Raw genomic sequence first — 20,521 nt, 5'->3', positions numbered from 1 at the left:
GGCTGGGGATTCGAACCCGCCACCTTAGGTGTACGTGGCTGGCGCCTTAGCCGGTTGAGCTATAGGCGCCGAGCCAAGGCCTTAATTTTCTTATCCATAAAATGATGTTTGCCCTATGTCAGAGGACTTTTATTCAGGTCAAATTCAATATACTTGGGAACATTGAAGAGTTTGTGCTGATATTTGATGTGCAAACAAGAGTTAGTACAACTTCAGAGATCTTGATTCTTGCAAGGCTTATACAGAGAGTGCCGCCCAAACCTGTGGACCATTTGTTTGGAAATAGGTCAGAAAGGAAAGTGGCCTGGTAAGGGTCAGCTGGGGAATGAAAGAGGGGACAGAAAGCAGGAGAGGGTGGTGGTGTGAAGGGGGACGGGGTGGAGAGTGAGCACCCATAGTTCGGGAAGGTGTATTCAGCATTCAGGTGCTGCCCCAGGAGCCTGGGTCGTGTCAGCTCAGTAGAACTGACGTGAGTGCTGTGAGAAGGGACTGACGTAATTATGTGGTGTGTTAGGCTGAGACGGTGGGTGCTGTTCAAACAGGGGAAGCGTGGTGTGTGGGAGTGTGGGTGGGAATGTAGCAGGGAGTAGGGTGGCAGGGGCAGCCTCCCTGAGAAAACGCAACCTAGGGAAAGACCTAAGTTGAAGGAATCAGCCAAGCAGATATCTGAGAAGGGAGGACCAGGTGGGAGGCAGCATGAGTGAGTGAACATTAGCAGAGACAGCTAAGATCTCTAAGGTTCTGGGAGGAAACTGGCTGCAATTAAAAAGTAGAATAGGGCAGCACCTGTGGCTCAAAGGAATAGGGCGCCGGCCCCATATGCCGGAGGTGGCAGGTTCAAACCCAGCCCCGGCCAAAAACTGCAAAAAAAAAAAAAAAAAAAAGTAGAATAAACCATTCTTATTCCATATCCATATGATTTCAAAGCCTCTTGTTGCTATAACCACTGACCAGTGTTAAAGGTATGCCTATCCATGTGTTTTTTAAGTTATCTTCAAAACAGGAATTCCTTTAAGCTAATAGTAATCAAAACTTAGGGAAGCCAGGGTTATTCCAGGGACCTTTAAAAATCACGGGCTTTAGCTAATTGAGCTGTTCTTCCTGTGAGTACAATAACATTTAGAAGAAAAACCAGCTTCATCTGCTTTTAATTATTACTTGTATATATGATGAGTGCCATTTAAATTTTAGTATTTTGTGTATGTTTGGCCTTGGGTGATTTTCTGTGAAATACCTACAGTACGAATTTAAGGAACAATAGAAGATACCGTGGCTACTCTGGGGAAATGAGAGAGGTTTGATCTCAGACACCCAGCATGAAGCTGCCGAGCCAGAATGCCAAACAAAACTAATCCACTCAGTCTCATAAAGAATTCACAGTAATACAGAGAAATTCTTTCACATTAGCACTCCAGAAAAAGTGCAAGAAATAAAGTGAGCCTTGGGGAAAGGAACAAAGCCATTAGCTGAAATCCTATTACCGCAGTGGCAAGTGGGGAGACGGCTGCTGTGGCGCCCAGACACCGTATCCGCAAGCTAATGCACCTGCTAATTCCAGGCGGAAGGCATTTCTGATCCACCTGAAGGTGGAGGCTGGAGCTTGTTCATGCCTAAGAAGATAGGTTTTATATTTTGAAGGTGAATCCATAGGAACAACTAAAGAAAATATCTATCTTAAATGATTTTAATCTTTCTGTTTTGCTGAGTGAGAAAGTATGGCTTTTAGGGATGACACATGCATGAAGTCGGCTACCGTTTAGACCTAAAAGCCTCTTAGAATGTGGCTTTTGATACTTTTTTGTTGAGACAGAGTCACTCTGAAATTAAAAAAAAATAGCCTCATGTTTAACATTTTATTAAAATTAAGACTTAAATTTAAAACCATGTTTAAACATTCTTTAAAATCTCCATTTTAGGGTGTTTGCCAGCTTCCCAGGAACAGTGATGAGAGAGAGTATCCGCACAGGAGGATCGACATCAGGTATTGTTCAGACTCATTGCCGGCCCACCAATGTCCTGTCCTGTCCCTTCTCTCCCCTTCCTGGGTGGATCTTGCATGTGGCATTAATGTCTAGAACCCCTTTTATTCTGAAGGGCCATGTGTTCTTATAAAATACAATACAAATACAAAATAAATACAATATAAAATACAATATAAAATACAATTACCTTGAAAATGTGTAAAGAATACGATTATCTCCAGCTGCTAATTTACCTTGCCTGGATGTGCATCTGGTCATGAAGCAGCCTTCCACAGCTCAGAAGCGGCTTCTCTCCTGGGGAGAGTCAGTGGTGATGCATGATCACACTCTTAGTTTCTCCACACCTCTTGTGGGGCAGAGTTCACTGAAGCCAGACTGAATCCCGGCTGGGTGACGACACAGTGACTGGCTTCCCTGGCGTCAGCCTCCTCTCCAGCCTGTCAGGCCCATAGACTTATTTTCAGTATTTTGTTGATTTTAGGAGTCCTATATTTGCTAAATTTGTAATGTGTAGCAAACATTTACTGTTGGTTTTTTTAGGTTGATACCCAAAGATCAGTATTACTGTGGTGTTCTCTATTTTACTGGAAGTGATATTTTCAATAAGAATATGCGAGCTCACGCCCTAGAAAAGGGCTTCACCATCAACGAATACACCATCCGTCCTCTGGGGGTCACTGGTGAGTACTCACGGCTGCTCTGGAGGGAAAGTTACTGTCAGAGACATCTGGCTTAGCACGTTTCCTTCCTAAGCTGTCTAGTCACTGTGCCTGTTAGTGCAGCAGTTTCTTTGTTGTTAGTCCCCCAGGCAACAAGAAGGGCTTTACTCTATGAGGGATCCCAGGCCCACAGCTAAAGGCCATTAAAGGTTTTTTAGAAATGTATCTCTGAGACTTCTGAAGAAATCAGGTATCATAGCTGTTAGTGCCACGCAAAACTGCACAGCTTTGGCTGCATGTGTTTTAAGTATAAACAGTAAAGATTGTTTATCTGTGTTTCGTGGATCACAACATATTCTGCGGGTTTGTCATTTTTCCCTAAAAGTATAAAATCAGGCTTCCGTCCTGGTGGAAGGGTCAGTGCTGCTCACGTTTTGGTGTGTGTGCTGAACACCTAGGGGACCTCATTAAATTCAGATTCCAATTCCGAGGGCTCGAGATTTCTGCATTTCTTCTAGTAAGCCTTCAGGTAATGCCAGTGCTGCTGGTCCAAGCACTGCATTTTGAGCTGTGAAGGAACTAACTAGAGTATTTTATGTAATACATCGTGGCTATAACAGAGATCCAATAGAAAGGAAAACCATAAATTCAGGCCCCTTTAGTGTCCCTGGCTGGGACGCCCAGGTTCCTTTTGCAGCACTGGTAGCGCGTGTGACAGAGCTCGAGCCCGAGCTCACGTGAGAGTGGAGGTGACTTGGCTGCTATTTTCTTCTGCAAGTGAGTCCCACTCAACTCTCAATCCCGAACTCTAAATGCCAGACTAGTTCTTAAAACAAGTTTCTTTTCTCTCTGCACTTACAGGAGTTGCTGGAGAGCCCCTGCCTGTGGACAGCGAGAGAGATATCTTTGAGTACATCCAGTGGAAGTACCGAGAGCCCAAGGATCGAAGCGAATGAGGCTGCCGCCTCCCACACTGCCCACTAGAAATCTTAATTTATTTCTTAACCTTTGCTATGTAAGGGTCTTTGGTGTTTTTAAATGATTGTTTCTTCTTCATGCTTTCGCTGTAGTCAATAAAGCCTCTTGTACTGTGTTACTGGATGATACTCTTATTTTCTTATCATATATGTTCAGTTTCAAATTAAATATTGCATTCATGATCACACTTTGCTGTGGGTTAGTAGAGAGAACAGAGAGAGGAGAGGATGGTAGATCTACAGTGGGAAACTTTATTCTGCTCTGTGCTGTAAACCACTTCACCCTCCTAACTTTCCCTGTTTACTGATTATAAATTAGTCAGTTAAGGTATATCCTCTGCAACATGATACTAGAGACCTTCAGAAATTTAATTCTTTTCTTTTTTTTTTTTTGAGACGGAGTCTCACTATGTCATTCTCAGTAGAGTGCTGTGGTGTCACAGCTCACAGCAACCTCAAACTCTTGAGCTTTAGCAATTCTCTTACCTTAGCCTCCCAAGTAGCTGGGACTGCAGGCACTTGCCACAACGCCTGTCTATTTTTGTTGTTGTTATTGTTGTAGTTGTCATTGTTTAGCAGGCCCAAGCCAGTTCTAACCCGCCAGCTCTGGTGTATGTGGCCGGCGCCCTAACCACTGAGTACAGGTGCCGAGCTGAGAAATTTAATTTTTTTGATGGGTCCTGTTTGATTTTGTAACATATATTTATAGCAAATAGAAGAACAGATATATGCTTAACTGAAATCTATAGAATTTGGTTATACTCAAAAAAATAAAAAATAAAAAAATTTGGTTATACTCCCATTAGAAAGAGTTGTCCTAAGCCCAGGAGTGGAGGTTGCTGTGAGCTGTGATGCCGTGGCACTCTACCCAGGGCAACAGCTTGAGGCTCTGTCTCCAAGAAAGAGCTGTCCTACAGCACCTACTGTAACGTGTAAAATATGGTCTTTTATTTGAATGTCAAACAAAAATTTAATTTTTTTGCCTGAGTTTTCCTCCAAGCTAACTCAAGGTAAAAATGGCCAAAATATAAAAGTAAAAATATTCCTTGAAAGACTATAAAAATAAATAAATATAAAGTGTAAAAAGTTATCAAATGGCACATAAGCTATTGAAAACAAAGTATGGGCTTGGAGCCCGTTAGCTCAGCAGCGAGGGCACCAGCCACATACACTGAGCCAGCAGGTTCAAACCCAGCCCAGGCCTGCCAAACAACAGTGACAACTACAACAAAAAAATAGCTGGGCGTTGTGGTAGGCGTCTGTAGTCCCAGCTACTTGGGAGGCTGAGGCAAGAGAATCGCTTAAGCCCAAGAGTTTGAGGTTGCTGTGAGCTATGACACTACAGCACTCTACCCGGGGCGACACAGTGAGACTGTCTCAGAAACACAAAGTATGTGCAAATGCCTTGTGACTACATGAACATAAGATACTATCTTTTGAATCTTCTTTGTTAGCCAAATTATTTTACAGTGAAATGTTATTTCCCTTCTAAGAAATGAAGGGAAATAAAACAGGATATTTAAGGGAAAATATAGCACTTGCTATGATAACCTTCCCTGGAAAAATATAAGAATTAATTTGCTTTTAACTAAAGATACCATTACTTTTTCTCTTTACAAAGGGCAGTACCAGCCAGCCCTTTACCAGAAATTAAAGATTTATTTGGAGGTGGAGATTTTCATCAGTTCACTGCGTGTATACTTTAAATATATACAACTTCAATTTTTAAAAAAGATTTATTTCCACTAATTATGTCACTAGATCAGAATTAATTTTTTTTTGTAATAGAATCATAATGCATCAGTTTTGTGGAAAAATGGACAAAAAGCCAAAGCAAGTTTCCGTTCATAAGGCAGCATCTTACAAGTCTCTAGTTGTGGTCTATTTCTGTTGCTCCAAGATTTGATTTTAAGAGGCACCTGTATGGAAGTATTTTAAAATTAATGTTGGATTCTCCTTTAATACCATGAGGATTCTTTATTCCAAAATATTTAGCCTATTACAGTTTTTGGCACACTCTTAACTGAGCACGTTGTCTGTTACCAGGCACTTGGCTCCGACAGAGCAGGCCGGGGCCACAGTCACAGCGCTGGAAGATTTCTGGAGCCTGGGTATTGTCTTTGTGGCCTCTCCTGGAGCAGACTTGTCCCTCCAAGAGGACTGGCTTACAGATTTTAGTCCAAAAATGACGAGCACAGCACAGCCCAGGGCCACAGTCGAAAGTTCTGAGACAGCTCTCTCCCTCTTCACCTGTAAGAAGGTTAAGATGGGCTTTAGTGAAAGATGGGAGAAGTGGGGCATGGGGGGCTGCCGCTGAGACGAGGGCTGCGAACCTCCCTGTTACAGGCCGTGACCGCCCAGCATGCAGGCCTTACAGAGCCGGGCCTCATGCATTCAGAAGGCAGCTCTTACCCTTACTTCCTTGGGATTTCTCAATGTTGGGCTTCCTCCTGGGTTTGTTTTCCTGAATTGGGTGGTCAGTTGTTCCTTGGGTGTGGGTGCCATCGTGGTCCTCAGTCTCCCTCTCCAAGCCTGAGCTTGCACCGTCCATCTTGGTACAGACATCTGAAGCACAACCAGATGTAACTAGAGTAATTAATTAAGGACTGGACCCACGGACACACTGATTATCGCTGTTATTTAATTTGGCAGCACCTTTGCCTTCAGCTTACATATATCACTTTCTGGATTTCTGGGACGTGCACTAAATATCAACATGCTCACATATAGCAAGGACAGTAGTTAAGGAATTAATGGAATCCAAGTGGAAACAGAAGAATTTGAACGATTCCAACTTGAATCTTTCCTGTAAGATCATTATCTCCAAGAGTTATAGCCTGGAAATAATTAGCTTCATAAAGAAAAAGCAGCTGCATAAATTTGCTTCAGCACGCATGCTGGAAGCTGTTAGAGAGAGAGCACCTCTCTTGGAATATTCCAGTCTGTGAAACGCAGGCGCCGCCTTCGGTTTAAAAACCACTGCTGGTTGCAGCAAAGCAGCCTTGCAAGGGCTCAGGCCACTCACCATTCACACAGAGCGCTCCCGGGCAGCACATAGCATCTCGCTGGCACCTCCTCCGGAACCCACGACAGGCGGCACACGACGGCTTCTCTTCTTGGCGTTCGAGGCAGAATTTTCCAGGACTGCAGTCTTTGTCAGATAAGCACTGTGACCCCTATGAAGGAGAACTCGTCAGAGGCTAGGGAATCCCACAAGACGTGAGGTAACTTTTCATGCCGGGTGGGAGGTGGAAGAAGCCCAATGGAGAGGCACTTTGACAAACTCTAGGCAGCACCATAATTTTTCAATGTAACGGGTTTCACGCCACATCACCTAGCTGCTGCAAAGGTTGTTTGTGTTTGAAAAATTGTCTTACTTGGCTCGGCGCCTATAGCTCAACCGGCTAAGGCGCCAGCCACGTACACCTAAGGTGGCGGGTTCGAATCCCCAGCCCGGACCCGCCAAAACAACAATGATGGCTGCAACCAAAAAATAGCTGGGCGTTGTGGCGGGCGCCTGTGGTCCCAGCTACTTGGGAGGCGGAGGCAGGAGACTCGCTTGAGCCCAGGAGTTGGAGGTTGCTGTGAGCTGTAATGCCACGGCACTCTACCCAGGGGGACAGCTTGAGGCTCTGTCTCAAAAAAAAAAAAAAAAAAATTGTCTTACTTTTAACTCCGCATTCAATTTTCTCGCACTCTGTGAAAATGGGAAATAAATGTTTTTATAAGTGTGTCTTGCAGATGATCATGAGAGTTTTAGCATACGTGAACTCTAGAAGCTGTGTGGCAGTTTAATTAGATATAACACGACGTCTGTGGCATTTCTACTTGATTTCTAGGTAGTGAATCCCATCAACCACTGCCTCCCTTTAGCTTAAGGAGCCCTTCCCAAGTGATCTGTCCTTGGATTTTTATTTATGGACTTTTTATTTGTATATATTCATGAGGCACAAGTGTACTTTCCTTACACTGACATATTGCACTGTGGTAAAGTGAGGGCTATCCTTTGAGTTGATGGGTATTGTTTGTTTGTTTGTTTGAGACAGAGTCTCAATATGTCACCCTCAGTAGAGTGCTGTGGCATCACAGCTCACAGCAACCTCAAACTCTTGGGCTTAAGCAATTCTCCTGTCTTAGCCTTCCAAGTATCGGGACTACAGGCGCCCACCACAATGCCTGGCTATTTTTTAGTTGCAGTTGTCATTGTGGTTTAGCTGGCCCGGTCTGAGTTCAACTTCGGTATATGTGGCTGGCGCCATAACCACTGTGCTACAGGCACCGAGCCTGTCCTTTGAGTTTTAATCATGCCTTGTTCACACAGAGAAAAAGATACCAAAGATCAATTTTTCTCATATACAGTTGATGCTTTTGCAGACACACACACACACATACACACACATATTACTCATGGCATATATAATATGTAACACAGGGCATCCATAAGCAATTTAACACCCTGCATATGTAGTAACACACAAGTCGATAAAATGATCCTTAAAACAGTTCTGTGAAGTGAGACAGTGTGAAACACCCGTGTTTACTGGCTGTGTGGCCTTGGTTCAGTTCTCGGCATCTCTGAGTCTTGTTTTCCTCATCTGGAATTAGGAGGGGTGCCACCTAATCTTGTAAAGAAGATAGAATGAGCTAGCTACTACTATACAACGCCTGGCTCTTGGTAGAACCTTCTAAACATCATAGGTGAATTTATAGCTAAATGACCTGAAAAACCACTGCGACTATTTCATATGCTAATGCTAAGGCAGAATGCCTTCCCAATTCCTAAATCAATTCCCTGCTGGATAAGATATCTCACGCATTAATTTGAATGACCTCCTTAACTCTGAATGCAGCTCCCATCAGCGGTCGTTGGTCCCCAGTCCCCTCCGGGCAGCCTCACCTTGCGAGCAACAGCAGAGCTCCTGATGCCGTTGAAGTCTAGGACCAGGGCACCCAGGGGAGAGCAGAACCAGCTGAGCCCCAGCAGGACCACCACCACCATCCTTCAATCTCCAGGCCGAGGGTCTCAGGGCGCTGTGTTCCTGATGTGGGGCTGCTCTAAGCCCAAAGCACAGCCCCCGCCACACAGGCCACAGCGTTTGTAACTGGCTTTTTCTGAAAGAGAAACAAATCCTCGTCTGAGTAAGCTGTGAGAGGTGGGCAGAATCAGTTCTGACCAGCAGCTTTCCTCTGAAACCACTTATAGCCAGATGCGCCCCCTCGGCTGGCTCTCCCCTCCCCCTTTCCTTCCTCCTTACCCCACACAGGCTTCAACAAATCCCTGCAAATCTGTTTGATCAATAGTTCAAAACAAGGGCTCAATAGAAGGAGAGAAGGGGCAGGGCCACTGCGGCTTCTCCTCCAGGGTGGAATCCCTCTTAATTATTGCATATCAAAGTCAGTTCAAAGGGCCAGAGGCAGAGCAGGATGTCTGTATCAAAGGCAAACCCGATAATCACCTGCACTTCCTACCTTCAGTAATCCTTGGGAGGGGGGGGGGGATCGGTCCTAAGATCTGTTTTCACAGCTAATTGTGCTCAAAGAAAGAATGAATCATTTTGGCCATATGCCGTGGAGAATGCCAAAAACTAATGAGTTATAAAATATCCTGAGAAGTGTTAAACAGTGCTTCAGATAGTGGGGATAGGTAGGGAGAGCATATTTAATTTGTTAAATTGACTTAAGCAGAACAGGTCCCTAAGTCTCTAGCTGACAAAAGTCCCGTAGTTGAAAGCTCCGAACATCATAGCTCCTGTTCTGACTCAATGTCATTTGGGAAATTACTCTTTCTTTAAACGAAAAAGGAGTTGTTTGAAGTTCGGGTTATTTCATTAGGAAAATAATGGGATTTATAACAATCTCTTTTTGTTTTGATGATGGGGGACAATTATAGACGCCCATTTGGGGCAAGGGCTGTGGCTCAGTGAGTAGGGCGCTGGCCCCAGATGCCAGCTAATATGTGTGTGTGTGTGTGTTTTGTTTTTTTTTTGTTTGTTTTTTCAGTAAAGACAGGGTCTCATTCTTGCTCAGGCTGGTCTCCTGAGCTCAAGCAATCCACCTGTCTTGCCTCTCAGACTGCTGGGATTACAGGTGTGAGCCACCGCACCCAGCCTAAATCTGAATATTCTGTGCAACGAGAATATTCTTGCCGTTGAGTTGTGCACGGTGCCACTCAGCAGTGGACCGGGTGATCCGAGTCCCTCCAGTATACGGCGGCTGTCCTCCTGGGTGGCTGTGGCTGGATTGCTCCTCATACCCTATACTGGGAGCTGCTTCTTCCTCAAGTGCTATTTTTTTATCACTTAAACTGGAAACATCAAACACCCTTTGATAGTATGATAAGCCTGATGACTAAGGGTGTTAGAGAATGTATTTTGAAGTTGGACAATTATGACCAGGGATAAAGGAGAGAGCCCCAGGGTTCCATCTCTGTTGGGTTTCTCTGCTTCCTGTTGCTTAACTATAGAGCAGATTTCAGGGTCCCAAGGCCTCTGGCAAAATACACAGACAAAAGAACTGGTGGGAAATCCTGACACACAACGTAAACAGTCATTGAGCAGAACCGGTGGTTAGGTGCTAGACAGAAATATAATACTCGGAGGATCGAGAGTGCAGACAGGAGATTTGTATGTTAGGATGATTTCTATATATTATGGCAAGCACTGAAAAGTTAAGGATCGAGAGTGCAGACAGGAGATTTGTATGTTAGGATGATTTCTATATATTATGGCAAGCACTGAAAAGTTAAAATGCAGGGCGGCACCTGTGGCTCAAAGGGGTAGGGCGCTGGCCCCATATACCAGAGGTGGCGGGTTCAAACCCAGCCCTTGGCAAAAAAAAAGTTAAAATACAGGGCTGGAGGACTTACAAAGTATAAAAACAGAGGAGGGCATGGTTTAGACCTGCTAGAGAAACAAAAGAATTCATTTACAGAAAGGATAATATTTGAGTGGGGTTTTGTGGATTGCATAGGAGTTTCCCAGGTTGAGAAGCAGGTGATGTTCTCACCCCAGGCTCAGAGGGTGAAGTGTGTGTAAGAGCAGGGAGGTGCATTCAGTGTAGTAAGGGGTTCGATGTGGCTGGGGCAGACAGTGGAAGGACAAGATGAAACTAGACTGAAGAACCATATATACCATGGAAGAAAGTTCAGTTTTACTCTCCACACAATAAAAAGTTATTGGAAATGGCGTCATCTAATTTGCTTTTCAGGAAGACAGTGCTGATGGCAGTGTGGAGTGGGAGAGAGGGGATGCTGGAGATCATTTGGGACTCAGTTGTCCTGGCCCCAAGGAGGATGAAGAGGTCCCGTCTAAGGCAGGGAGAATGAGAAGCAAGGGAAGGATGGGATTCTCAAGTTGAATCTGCATCGCTGGATGCAGGTGTGAGTGGAGGATTCTTGCCACCTCTCTGATTCGGGAGGATGGCGAGGGCCTTAAAGACAGGGAATTCAGGGCAGAAAGCTGGTTGTGGTGGCAGGATAAGAGTTTTCCTTGAGAAAAGCTGGAGGTCTGATGTGGAGTTATAAACATAACCACCATATCTCCCATGAACCATGCTCTCCATTTTGCCTCGCAGAGACAGGGGAGAGGAGCGGGCATGGCCACCAGACAGCGGAGGGTGACAAAGAGGGAAAGGCCAGCACTGAAGAGTGACTCTTCTCATTGTGTCTGTCTCTCTCTCCCTCTTTCTTTCTTGTTCTCTCTCTCCACTGAAAGAGTGTGAGCTCTTGGATCAGCTCCCACCCCACTTGACCACCAAGCCGACCTCCCCTCCGGTCCTTACCCCCTGTGCATTCATCGGCCTGTCATAACACTTACAAAACTCTACTGCTTGGTGACCAGCCTGGGCAACATAGCAAGACCCCATCTCTAAAAAAAAATTTTTTTAAATTAGCTGGTGCCATCGTGGGTTTCTGTAGTCTCAGCTCCTCGGTAGGTGGGAGGATCGCTTGAGTCAAGGAGTTATTGGGGCTGCAATAAGCTATGATTATACCTCTGTACTCCAGCATGGGCAACACAGCAAGGCCCTGTCTCAAAAAACAAACAAACAAAAAAACACTTCCACTGCAATCGTCTGCTTATTCATCTTTACAACTAAATCCTAAGCGTGGTGAGGGCAGGACTGTAGATACTTCTCCTTCACATGGTCATGTTCTGTGTGCCGGGCACATATAAAGTGCTTTCAGGGATCTGTGTGCTGGACTGATGCACTAATAAATGGATTTGTAGCAACTCTGACCTTGGATGAGGTAGTTCACCTTCCTAGGCTGCGCTGTCGTCTGTCCACTGTGAAACCGGCATTACCTACCCAATAAGGGCAGTTAGTTGAGGGTTCAGCGTGTGAACGTATGTGTAGGGCCTGGCAGAGTAACTGGCGCTAAGAAGATGCTGAACACACGTCTCGCCTCCATTTTCCAGGCCAGAACCTCCCATCATTTGACCGACTTCAGGGCCTTGCATATCACATGGCCCTGCCACAGGCTCTGGATGCATATTTGTTAGATAGAAAACCTCAGAGAAAAACCTCCCCGAACCTTGTTTGCAATGAGAACTCCAGCATTCTGCAGCAAGGATGCAGGGAGGTGCAGTGCCCCCAAGATTGTGATTTCTGTCTCTAAAAAAGTAAGAGTAAATTTTGAGGAAAGAAGGTAAGTGAAATAAATATTCCCTAGAAAATGACTTTCTTTCTTCTTTTTTTTTTTTTAGTGGTATTCTTTTTATTAAATCTTAGCTATGTACATTAATGCTTTTATGGGGTACAATGTGCTGGACTTATATACAATTTAAAACACAACAAACTGGTTAACATAGCCTTCACTTTCTTAATTATTGTGTTATGACATTTATAAGCCTATAATCCTACCACTCTGGGAGGCTGAGGTAGGTGGATTGCCTGAGCTCAAGAGTTCGAGACCAGCCTGAGCAAAAGTGAGACCCTGTATCTAAAAAATAGACGGACATTGTGGCAGAAGCCTATAATCTAATCCCAGCCACTTGGGAAGCCGAGGCAAGAGAATAGCTTGAGCTCAAGAGTTTGAGGTTGGGGCGGCTCCTGTGGCTCAACAGAGTAGGGTGCCAGCCCCATATGCCAGAGGTGGCCGGTTCAAACCCAGCGCTGACCAAAAACTGCAAAAAAAAAAAAAAAAAAAAAAAGAGTTTGAGGTTGCTGTGAGCTGTGATGCTAGGGCACTCTACTGAGGACGACAAAATGAGACTAGACTCTGTCTCATAAAAAAGGGGGGGGCAGCGCCTGTGGCTCAAGGAGTATGGGGCCAGCCCCATATACCAGAGGTGGTGGGTTCAAGCCCTGCCCTGGCCAAAACTGCAAAATAAAAAAAATTAAAAAAATAAAAGAAAGAAAATGACTTTCACTATATTTTTAACTCTGCAAAGACTGCTCACCCATTAATAACCACTGCCATCTGCAGCAAGGATGCCTAGAGGTGCAGTGCCCTGGGACCACGGCAGCCACTGTGAGCCAGCACCTCAGTCATATGGGGATTAGGGATGACAGGGACGAGGCAGGAGGATGACAGGGAGGAGTCAGCCAGGAGAAGCAGGCTTTAAAAGGGACCCTGCCCAGGAGGCACTTGCTCTGCTCTGGGGACGGGTCATTGAAGCTGACAGCACTCACCACGTAAGGAGCACCCCCAGGCAGCACCCTGGGCTGTGGCTCTTTTGAAGAGACACCAGGAGGTGCTCCTTTAGCCACAGAACAAAGGAAGCCCACAGCACAGTTTGGGCCGAGAGGTTGCCACTTTGACGCCCCTGGCAAGGATTATGGGTTAACTGAAAACCTCAGGCTGATCCTCTTTGCTCTGTCGTGGGCAGCGCTAGGATCCAGCAGCACTGACTGGGCATAGGGGAGTGAAACTTCCCCTAGAGAGGGCTCCAAGCACCCCAGTTTCAGCACTGTGGGTCTGATGCCACCCTGTGATTGGCTCCGACTGGGGTAACAACCTCAGGCTGTGTCTCAGAGCTGACGCCTGTGTCCCCCAGCATCTCCGCTGCTGCAGTGTCAGTTAAAGGTGGTGACAGCACCGGTGATTTATGTTCACTGAGGAATGGAAACTTTTGCTATGGCTCCTGGGTCAAAACCAGTTTGATTTCCATAAATTTTGCTTTTCTTAAAAGAAAATCAAAGCGAGTGCAACAAAGCAGGGCTTTGGCAGACTCTCACAGGAAATGTTCAGTGAGATAAAGGTGAGAAGGGGCAGGCTGACGGGAGCAGACAGATTGCAGGACTCAATCATGGAGGTGACAGAAACGCTGCCTTTTGTGGTTCCCCGAGGTGGGAGGGTAACACCACTCATCCATAGTGCCAAGGAACAGACTGTGTGACAGCCGGCAGCAGAGATCCATGGGCTGCTACCCTGGAGTGGTCCCACCACTGTCACTGAGGGTGTGGCCTTGGACAGGTGAGGTCACTCTCTGCCTTGGTGCCTCCCGATCTTGAGAACCTCTTACAGACCAGGTCTCTGCAGCCCCATGGTGTTTGCCCCCAGGAGGTGCCACTCAGACTGTCTTCTGGGAACACCTTTGGAGCTGTGTGCCAAGGCGGCACAAGGGGCCTCCACATTCCAGCAACAAAAGCCTCGGAGACCCCCCAACTCCACACAAGGCATCTGGCTGGGAGCAGCGCCTGGCTCTCCCAAACTTCCCGCTAGCAGACAGGTTCGGTTGCCCTTTCATTTTTAAAACATCAGGTGCTGTTGTTTGTGGCTTTGTAAGTTCTAAATGCCTGACTCCACCCCCATTTCCGGCACCCTCCCGCTCTTCTAACTCTGTGCCACGCTGTCGCTGACATCCTCGGGGGCACATGAAAGCGGGAAGATGGCATATGCTGCCGTGAAAAGGTAAGAAATGAGAAAGGAGGAGCAGACTGCATCTCGGGGCCTGTCAGCCGGAAATCCTGGGGCCGCTGTTGATGTGCCCCGCACAGGAGCCATGGCTGAGAAGGGGACTGGGTGACTCTGAGGGGATGCCCGTAGCTGTGGCTGACTCTGAGGCTGCGATACTTCAGGTGTGCCAGTAATACTCACCGCACCACGTGTGTACAACTCGGGTGGTTTCTATTTTTTATAAAAACAGACCCGTTGAATTATATTTGTGTTACAAGGTAGTTCACGACTGACCTCTGGTGGCTCACGGTTCTGTGAGATTCTCTCCTAGAAAGCACCGCAGGGAAAGCAAGGCACCTGCACGGAACTGGCTGGCTTTATTCTCTTTGCTGACTGCAGTTTAGGAAGCTAAGACCCAGTGGAGCCTCAGCTGTTCTTCTTTCCGTGAAGTTCATCATCTGCCTTTCACACCTTTATCTCCCATATTCTTTTCCATCATCTGAGTCTTTCTTATCTTCTGAGTCTCTCTTTTGCCTCATTTCTCTTCATTCTTTTCCTCTTCCCTCTGTGTCCCCATAATTGGCCCCACTTATCCTTTTTTTCCTTTTAATCCAATGTCCTCTCATTGTAATGGTGCGCTGCTGGCATTTCAGGTAGGAAGGAAGGGTGAGCTGGTAGCTTGCCCCCTCTGTCACCTTATACGGTGGCGGGCTCACCCGGGTAGGTCTGTGATTAGAAGTGTGGCCAGGACCCAGCCCAGGGCCAGCTGTGGTGTCTGCTAAGGGAGGCTAGGCAGGTGTGTGGGCTCCACTGCCACCAAGGTATATGGCCTTGGGGAGCAGAGAATGGGCATTCCCAGGTGGTCCACAGGCCCCAGGGAAGGAGCAAGCCAAAAGGGAGAGCCTTTTTCCAGCCACACAAGAAGTTCTGCCATCTTTGAGTCTGGACCTAAGATGCAGAACAAACGGGTTGATTCTTCCCCTTGGAAGTCAGGAATGATCCCCATTGCTCTAGGAAACGTCAACCTTACTTAGAGTCCCAATTCTGAAGAAGCAAACTTTTTAGAATTAGTGGCTACCCATGAGCTCTGTATGCAGGAGTTCTGGGGACAAACTGGGGGGGCCTTGCGTCTCCTGGGTGCCTCCAGTCCCCTCCATCAGAATCCCTGCAACCCTGCCCTCCATGTCAGTGTGGGCCTCTGTACTTCACCCGCCTGGGTGCTGGTGTACTGACTCTCGGAGTGTAACCTGCTCCTCCGTCCCAAGCTCCTACTGATACCAGATTTTTGATACCGAATTTCCAGGCTCTTGGTTTCAGCAGTTTGAAGAATGAAGCAACAGACCACAGGATAGGTTTTATTCAATAGGTATAAGTGTTAGAGCTCTTAAAACAAGCCCAAACCTCCTTGTAGAGTAGGATTAGCAGTAAGATAGGTTTTATAATCCGAGTGTTACAGCTCTTACAAAGGGGCAAACCTCTTTGCAAGTGTTTACAGTTCTTATAAAGGGGTAAACCTCCTTGTGAGTGTTTACAGCTCTTAGAAAGAGACAAATCTCATAGAGCAGGATATAAGTGTCACAGAGCCAAACCTCTTTGCTCTTTTGCTCTTTCTCCTGAGATCTGCCAGGCCTGCACGCAGGGTCTCTGGCTTATATAGGGGCAGTTGTCCAATAAGCTTCGGGTCTTGAAAACAGACTAATCATGAGTAGGTTTTGAAAACGGACCAATCAGGGATGCACTGGAGGAATCGCCAGAAGTCCACGTGAGGAGACAGCACGGTGCCAGTGTTTTCCCCCTCAACGTGTTCAATTCCTTTGGCTACTGGAGCCTCTGCTGGGGGAGGGAAGCCCCCCCCTTGCTTATGCTCCAGGCTGCTGGTTCCTCTGCCGGCTGCCGCCACCAACACCACCAAGACGGAGGTGGCAGGTCCTCCAGCCCCGCTTGGCTAAGCTGGCTGGGGTGCCACTTGTCCGGTATCACTACCTCAACCCAGTATGGCAAAGCCTTCACAGGACTTTGGCCAAAAACAGCTAGCTTGAAGGGGGCGGCAGTGCAGCCAGCCAGGCATTGACTTCTGGGGCTATGTGTGTTAGGGGTGAAGTCTCACAGGGACTCAAAGGGCCAAGCTTCTGCCCCAGGCCAGACTAGGGAATGGCAACCTAGGACTTGACCTTCAGCTTTCTCGTTCCAAGTTCATCCTTCCCTGTGCCCGGCACCGCACAGTTCACCAGCCGTAGTCCATCCCCAAACAGCCAGTTGCCGGAAACACAGTTCTGCGTATATTCCCCAGAAAATGAAATCCTGCAAACACTGCCAGGCACTGTTTCAGATTCCACACACCGGTGGGGGAGAGAATTGTGCTTCCTGAATGATTCTAATGTGTCACTAGAAGTGGTCAAGACTAGATGACGTGTAGGCTGTTCAGCCAGGCTGTGATCCAGCCTACAGGGACAAAATTGGTTTTCTCACAAAAATGTCCTAACTTCATAAACATTTACTGCCCTTTTGACATTCAAATTAGACTGTGGAAAGCTCCCGACACCCTGTAGAACCTAGCTCGAAGGTGTGTTCACAACCTACTGAGGGTCTTGGGTGAGGCTCTGGGGACGGGGCAGGGCGAGCGGGAGGTCCTGCCCTGGCTCAGTCAGCGCTGGCCACCCGCAGGCCCAGCTTTGGCGTTACCGTGTGTCCTCGCTCCCCCCTGTGGTCGAGAGTGACATGAGCTCCCAGGAGGCCCAGTGTAAAGTCCAGGTACAGATCACTACCCAGTTTCTGGTGGAAATTCCCCACAGAGCCCCACTTCCTTCTCATAAATTCACGTGCTTCCCCACCCTGTATAAGCCAGCCTAAGTTTTGTAATTATAAAAAAAAAAATACATGTTTTGAAATTTTAGAAATTTTGGAAAATACAGAAGGGAGTGAAGAAGAAAATAGTCACCATCAAATTTTGGTAAAAATTTCCTCATTTTTTCCTATGCGGGTACATATACAGCATTCGTTTATTTAATATGCTGTATTATTTTTATTAATCGATTTATCACCAAATGCAGAACTAGTCATTACTAGTCTATTCCACTCACATATGCCTTTCCCACCCAATCTTGTCTCTCCATCAGAGGTATACACGGGTGTTGTTGGTGTTGCTTTTAAGAGACAGCACGGTGTTGCCCGGGCTAGAATGCAGTGGCTATTTACAGATGCAGAGATAGCACCTGCAGCCTCAAACTCCTAGACTCAGAGCGATCCTCCTGCCTCAGCCTCCTGAGTAGCTGCTACATTCACAGATTCAGCACTGTGTTGCCCGGGCTAGAATGCAGTGGCTATTCACAGATGCAGAGACAGCACCTGCAGCCTCAAACTCCTAGACTCAGAGCGATCCTCCTGCCTCAGCCTCCTGAGTAGCTGAGACTACAGGTGCCACCACCACATCTGGCCTGACGATTATCATTTCTTTGTTTGTCCTCAAAGCGAAATTACAACACACAAGTACACATAAAATACCTGGGATTACACTGCACACACATACTTTTGTTTCCTTTTTTTTTTTCACTAAGCCATTCTGCAGGTTCATCAAATATTATTAGCACATATAGCTAGACTTTAACCCAGAACACGAGTGTATTATAGTTTATTTAATGAATCCTTTAAATGTTGACTATTTAGATTATTTTTAATTTTTTGCTACTTTTTTTTTTTGAGATAGAGTCTCACTCTGTCACCCTGGTTAGAGTGTCATCATAGCTCACAGCAACCTCAAACTCCAGGGCTCAAGCAATTTTCTTCCTTCAGCCTCCCAAGTAGCTGTGATTACAGGTGCCTGCCACACTGGGCTAGTTTTTTTCTATGAGCTCTTGCTCAGGCTGATCTTGAACTCCTAAACTCAAGCAATCCACCTGCTTCAGCCTCCCAATGCTAGGGTTACAGGTCTGAGCTACCTGCCCAGTCAATTTTTTGCTACTTTAAATCATTCAAGCTATTCAAGATAAATATTTGCACAAATACATGATTATCTTCTTGAGATGAGTCCTTAAACATGGCATTTCAGTGTGTGAAATCAGCCTTTGATCATTCTGTACATCTGAGGATTCTGAGTTGTCATTTCCCCTGAGAAGTATTCAGTCCCCTCCCATCACATTAGGGGCTTTCTCTGCTGTGTCCCTGTGCTCCTCTCCTGCAGAAGGCCCAGGGATGGGTGGCACCCATAGCTCAGTAGGTAGGGCATTGGCCACATACACCACCGAGGCTGGCAGGTTCGAACCCAGCCTGGGCCAGCTAAACAACGACAACTGCAATTAAAAATAGCTGGGCGTTGTGGCAGGTGCCTGTAGTCCCAGCTACTTGGGAGGCTGAGGCAAGAGAATTGCTTAAGCCCAAGAGTTTGAAGTTGCTGTGAGCTGTGACACCACAACACTCTACTGAAGGTGACCAAAAAAAAAAAAAAAAGGCCCAGGGACATTGCTTGGGCTTCTCTACCTCTTCAAAGATGCCATCAGTCGCTCAGTGACAAAGGGATCCTCAGGTCTCATCTGAATTTCGGAGTCCTTGATAACATACAAGTGGGCTTCTTTTCTGTAAAGAAAAAGAATTAAGTAACCCAGCTGGCTTCAGAATCTCATAATTTTTTTTCAGACAGAGTCTCATTCACCATGGGGTAGAGTGCCCAGATGTCACACCTCACAGCAACTTCAAACTCTTGGGCTCAAGCGATTCTCTTGTCTCAGCTTCCTGAATAGCTAGGACTACAGGCTCCTACCACACAGTTAGTTTTCTAATTTTTTAGAAGAGACAAGGGTCTCGCTCTGCTCAAGCTGGTCTCACACTCATGGTCTCCGGTGATCCACCTGCCTCGGCCTCCCAGAGTACTAGGATTACAGGTATGAGCCCTTGCACTGGGCCAGAATCTCATAATATTTATGCACTTAGGGTAATCGAGCTACGAAATCTTTACAATAAAGCTTCTGTTTTCAGTCGTTTTTTTTTCTTTTTATTTCTGAGAGTAAAACTATGCTAACCTGGAATTTTTCTTCCCAACAGCAATATGGGCAGACCAGCAGGCTATCTTGGCTTTAGTAGGTGACCTGTAGTGGGAACTTGTCCCGTCATCACCATGGGCCTCTGGACCCACGTGGCTCCAACACTTTGGGGTGTTTCCTCCCTCATCACGCCTTGTACACGGGTAGGCACTTAGCAAGTGTCTCTCAGAGGAGGCAAAAGTCCCTTTCCTACTCTAAAATTCTATGATTCTAGCAATTTTTAGGGGCAGAATGCCATGTTCTCAGGATTTGGATTAGGAAAATCCTTTCTACGCCTCTCAAGAGTTTGGATGCTGTGTGGATGGGGGAGTGAGAACAGGCTGTAGTTCTGAGGTGGTGAAGGTCGGGTCTTGACAGGGACTTTAAATGTTAATCTGGACCCTGCTCACTTGACGGGCCTACAGGGGCAGCAAGCAAAGGAAGATCCCTGCCTGGAGCAGCTATGATTTTTCATTGCCTTCCTGCTTCAGGTGTTGGGAGAGAGGGCAGGTCTCTGGGTTACCTGGGACAGGTGTTGCTCCTCTCCCTTCAGAAGACAGAACTTCGGATAACAGAAGAGAAAGAGAGGAACGTTGGTGGCACCTGTGGCTCAAGGAGTAGGGCTCCGGCCCCGTATACCGGGGGTGATGGGTTTAAGCCTGGCCCTGGCCAAAACTGCCAAAAGAAAGAGAGGAACACTGCCACTTTGCCTCCAAAATGCTCTTTACAGCCTTTAGTGGTCTGCAGTGCCTAACAAAGGTCTGGTCTGAGCCAAAGTGCACTGAAGTTGCTGCTCTAATATTCATGTATATACACGAAAAATCTGGGTTTTGCGCTGGATGTTACATGGTTTAGAAAGAACTATGAATATCTACTTGATAATTTAGTACTAAATAAAGAAAACTTACACTGGCTGAGGGAAAAATAGAATCTGTAAGGGTGTTTCTTTCTTTCTTTCTTTTTTTTTTTTTTTGAGACAGAGCCTCAAACTCTTCCCCTGGGTAAAGTGCTCTGGCATCACAGCTCACAGCAACCTCCAACTCCTGGGCTCAAG

General features: G+C 46.4%; 2 protein-coding genes across 2 annotated transcripts in view; one reads left to right on the top strand and one right to left on the bottom strand.

The window, feature by feature from the left end:
• The window catches only part of POLB (DNA polymerase beta), a 24,207-nt gene extending 20,470 nt beyond the window's left edge, over window positions 1-3,737 (top strand). The window contains exons 12-14 of the mRNA XM_003801070.3: window positions 1,917-1,981; window positions 2,523-2,662; window positions 3,503-3,737. Of these exons, the coding sequence (XP_003801118.1) occupies window positions 1,917-1,981; window positions 2,523-2,662; window positions 3,503-3,597 (300 nt within the window). The 3' untranslated portion in view covers window positions 3,598-3,737. The remainder of the gene's footprint in view (window positions 1-1,916; window positions 1,982-2,522; window positions 2,663-3,502) is intronic.
• A 1,880-nt stretch (window positions 3,738-5,617) lies between these two features.
• DKK4 (dickkopf WNT signaling pathway inhibitor 4) lies at window positions 5,618-8,617 on the bottom strand. The gene is made up of 4 exons (XM_003801088.1): window positions 8,516-8,617; window positions 6,644-6,794; window positions 6,031-6,183; window positions 5,618-5,868 (listed from the first exon to the last, which is right to left on the bottom strand). The coding sequence occupies exons 1-4, from the start codon at window positions 8,615-8,617 to the stop codon at window positions 5,618-5,620; spliced, it is 657 nt and encodes a 218-aa protein (XP_003801136.1).
• Between the last annotated feature and the right edge of the window lie 11,904 nt (window positions 8,618-20,521).

This window comes from Otolemur garnettii, unplaced genomic scaffold (assembly GCF_000181295.1).
Source record: "Otolemur garnettii isolate 467f Iridium unplaced genomic scaffold, OtoGar3 scaffold00197, whole genome shotgun sequence".
Lineage (NCBI taxonomy): Eukaryota > Metazoa > Chordata > Mammalia > Primates > Galagidae > Otolemur > Otolemur garnettii.
This window is presented reverse-complemented; position numbering and strand designations above follow the sequence as displayed.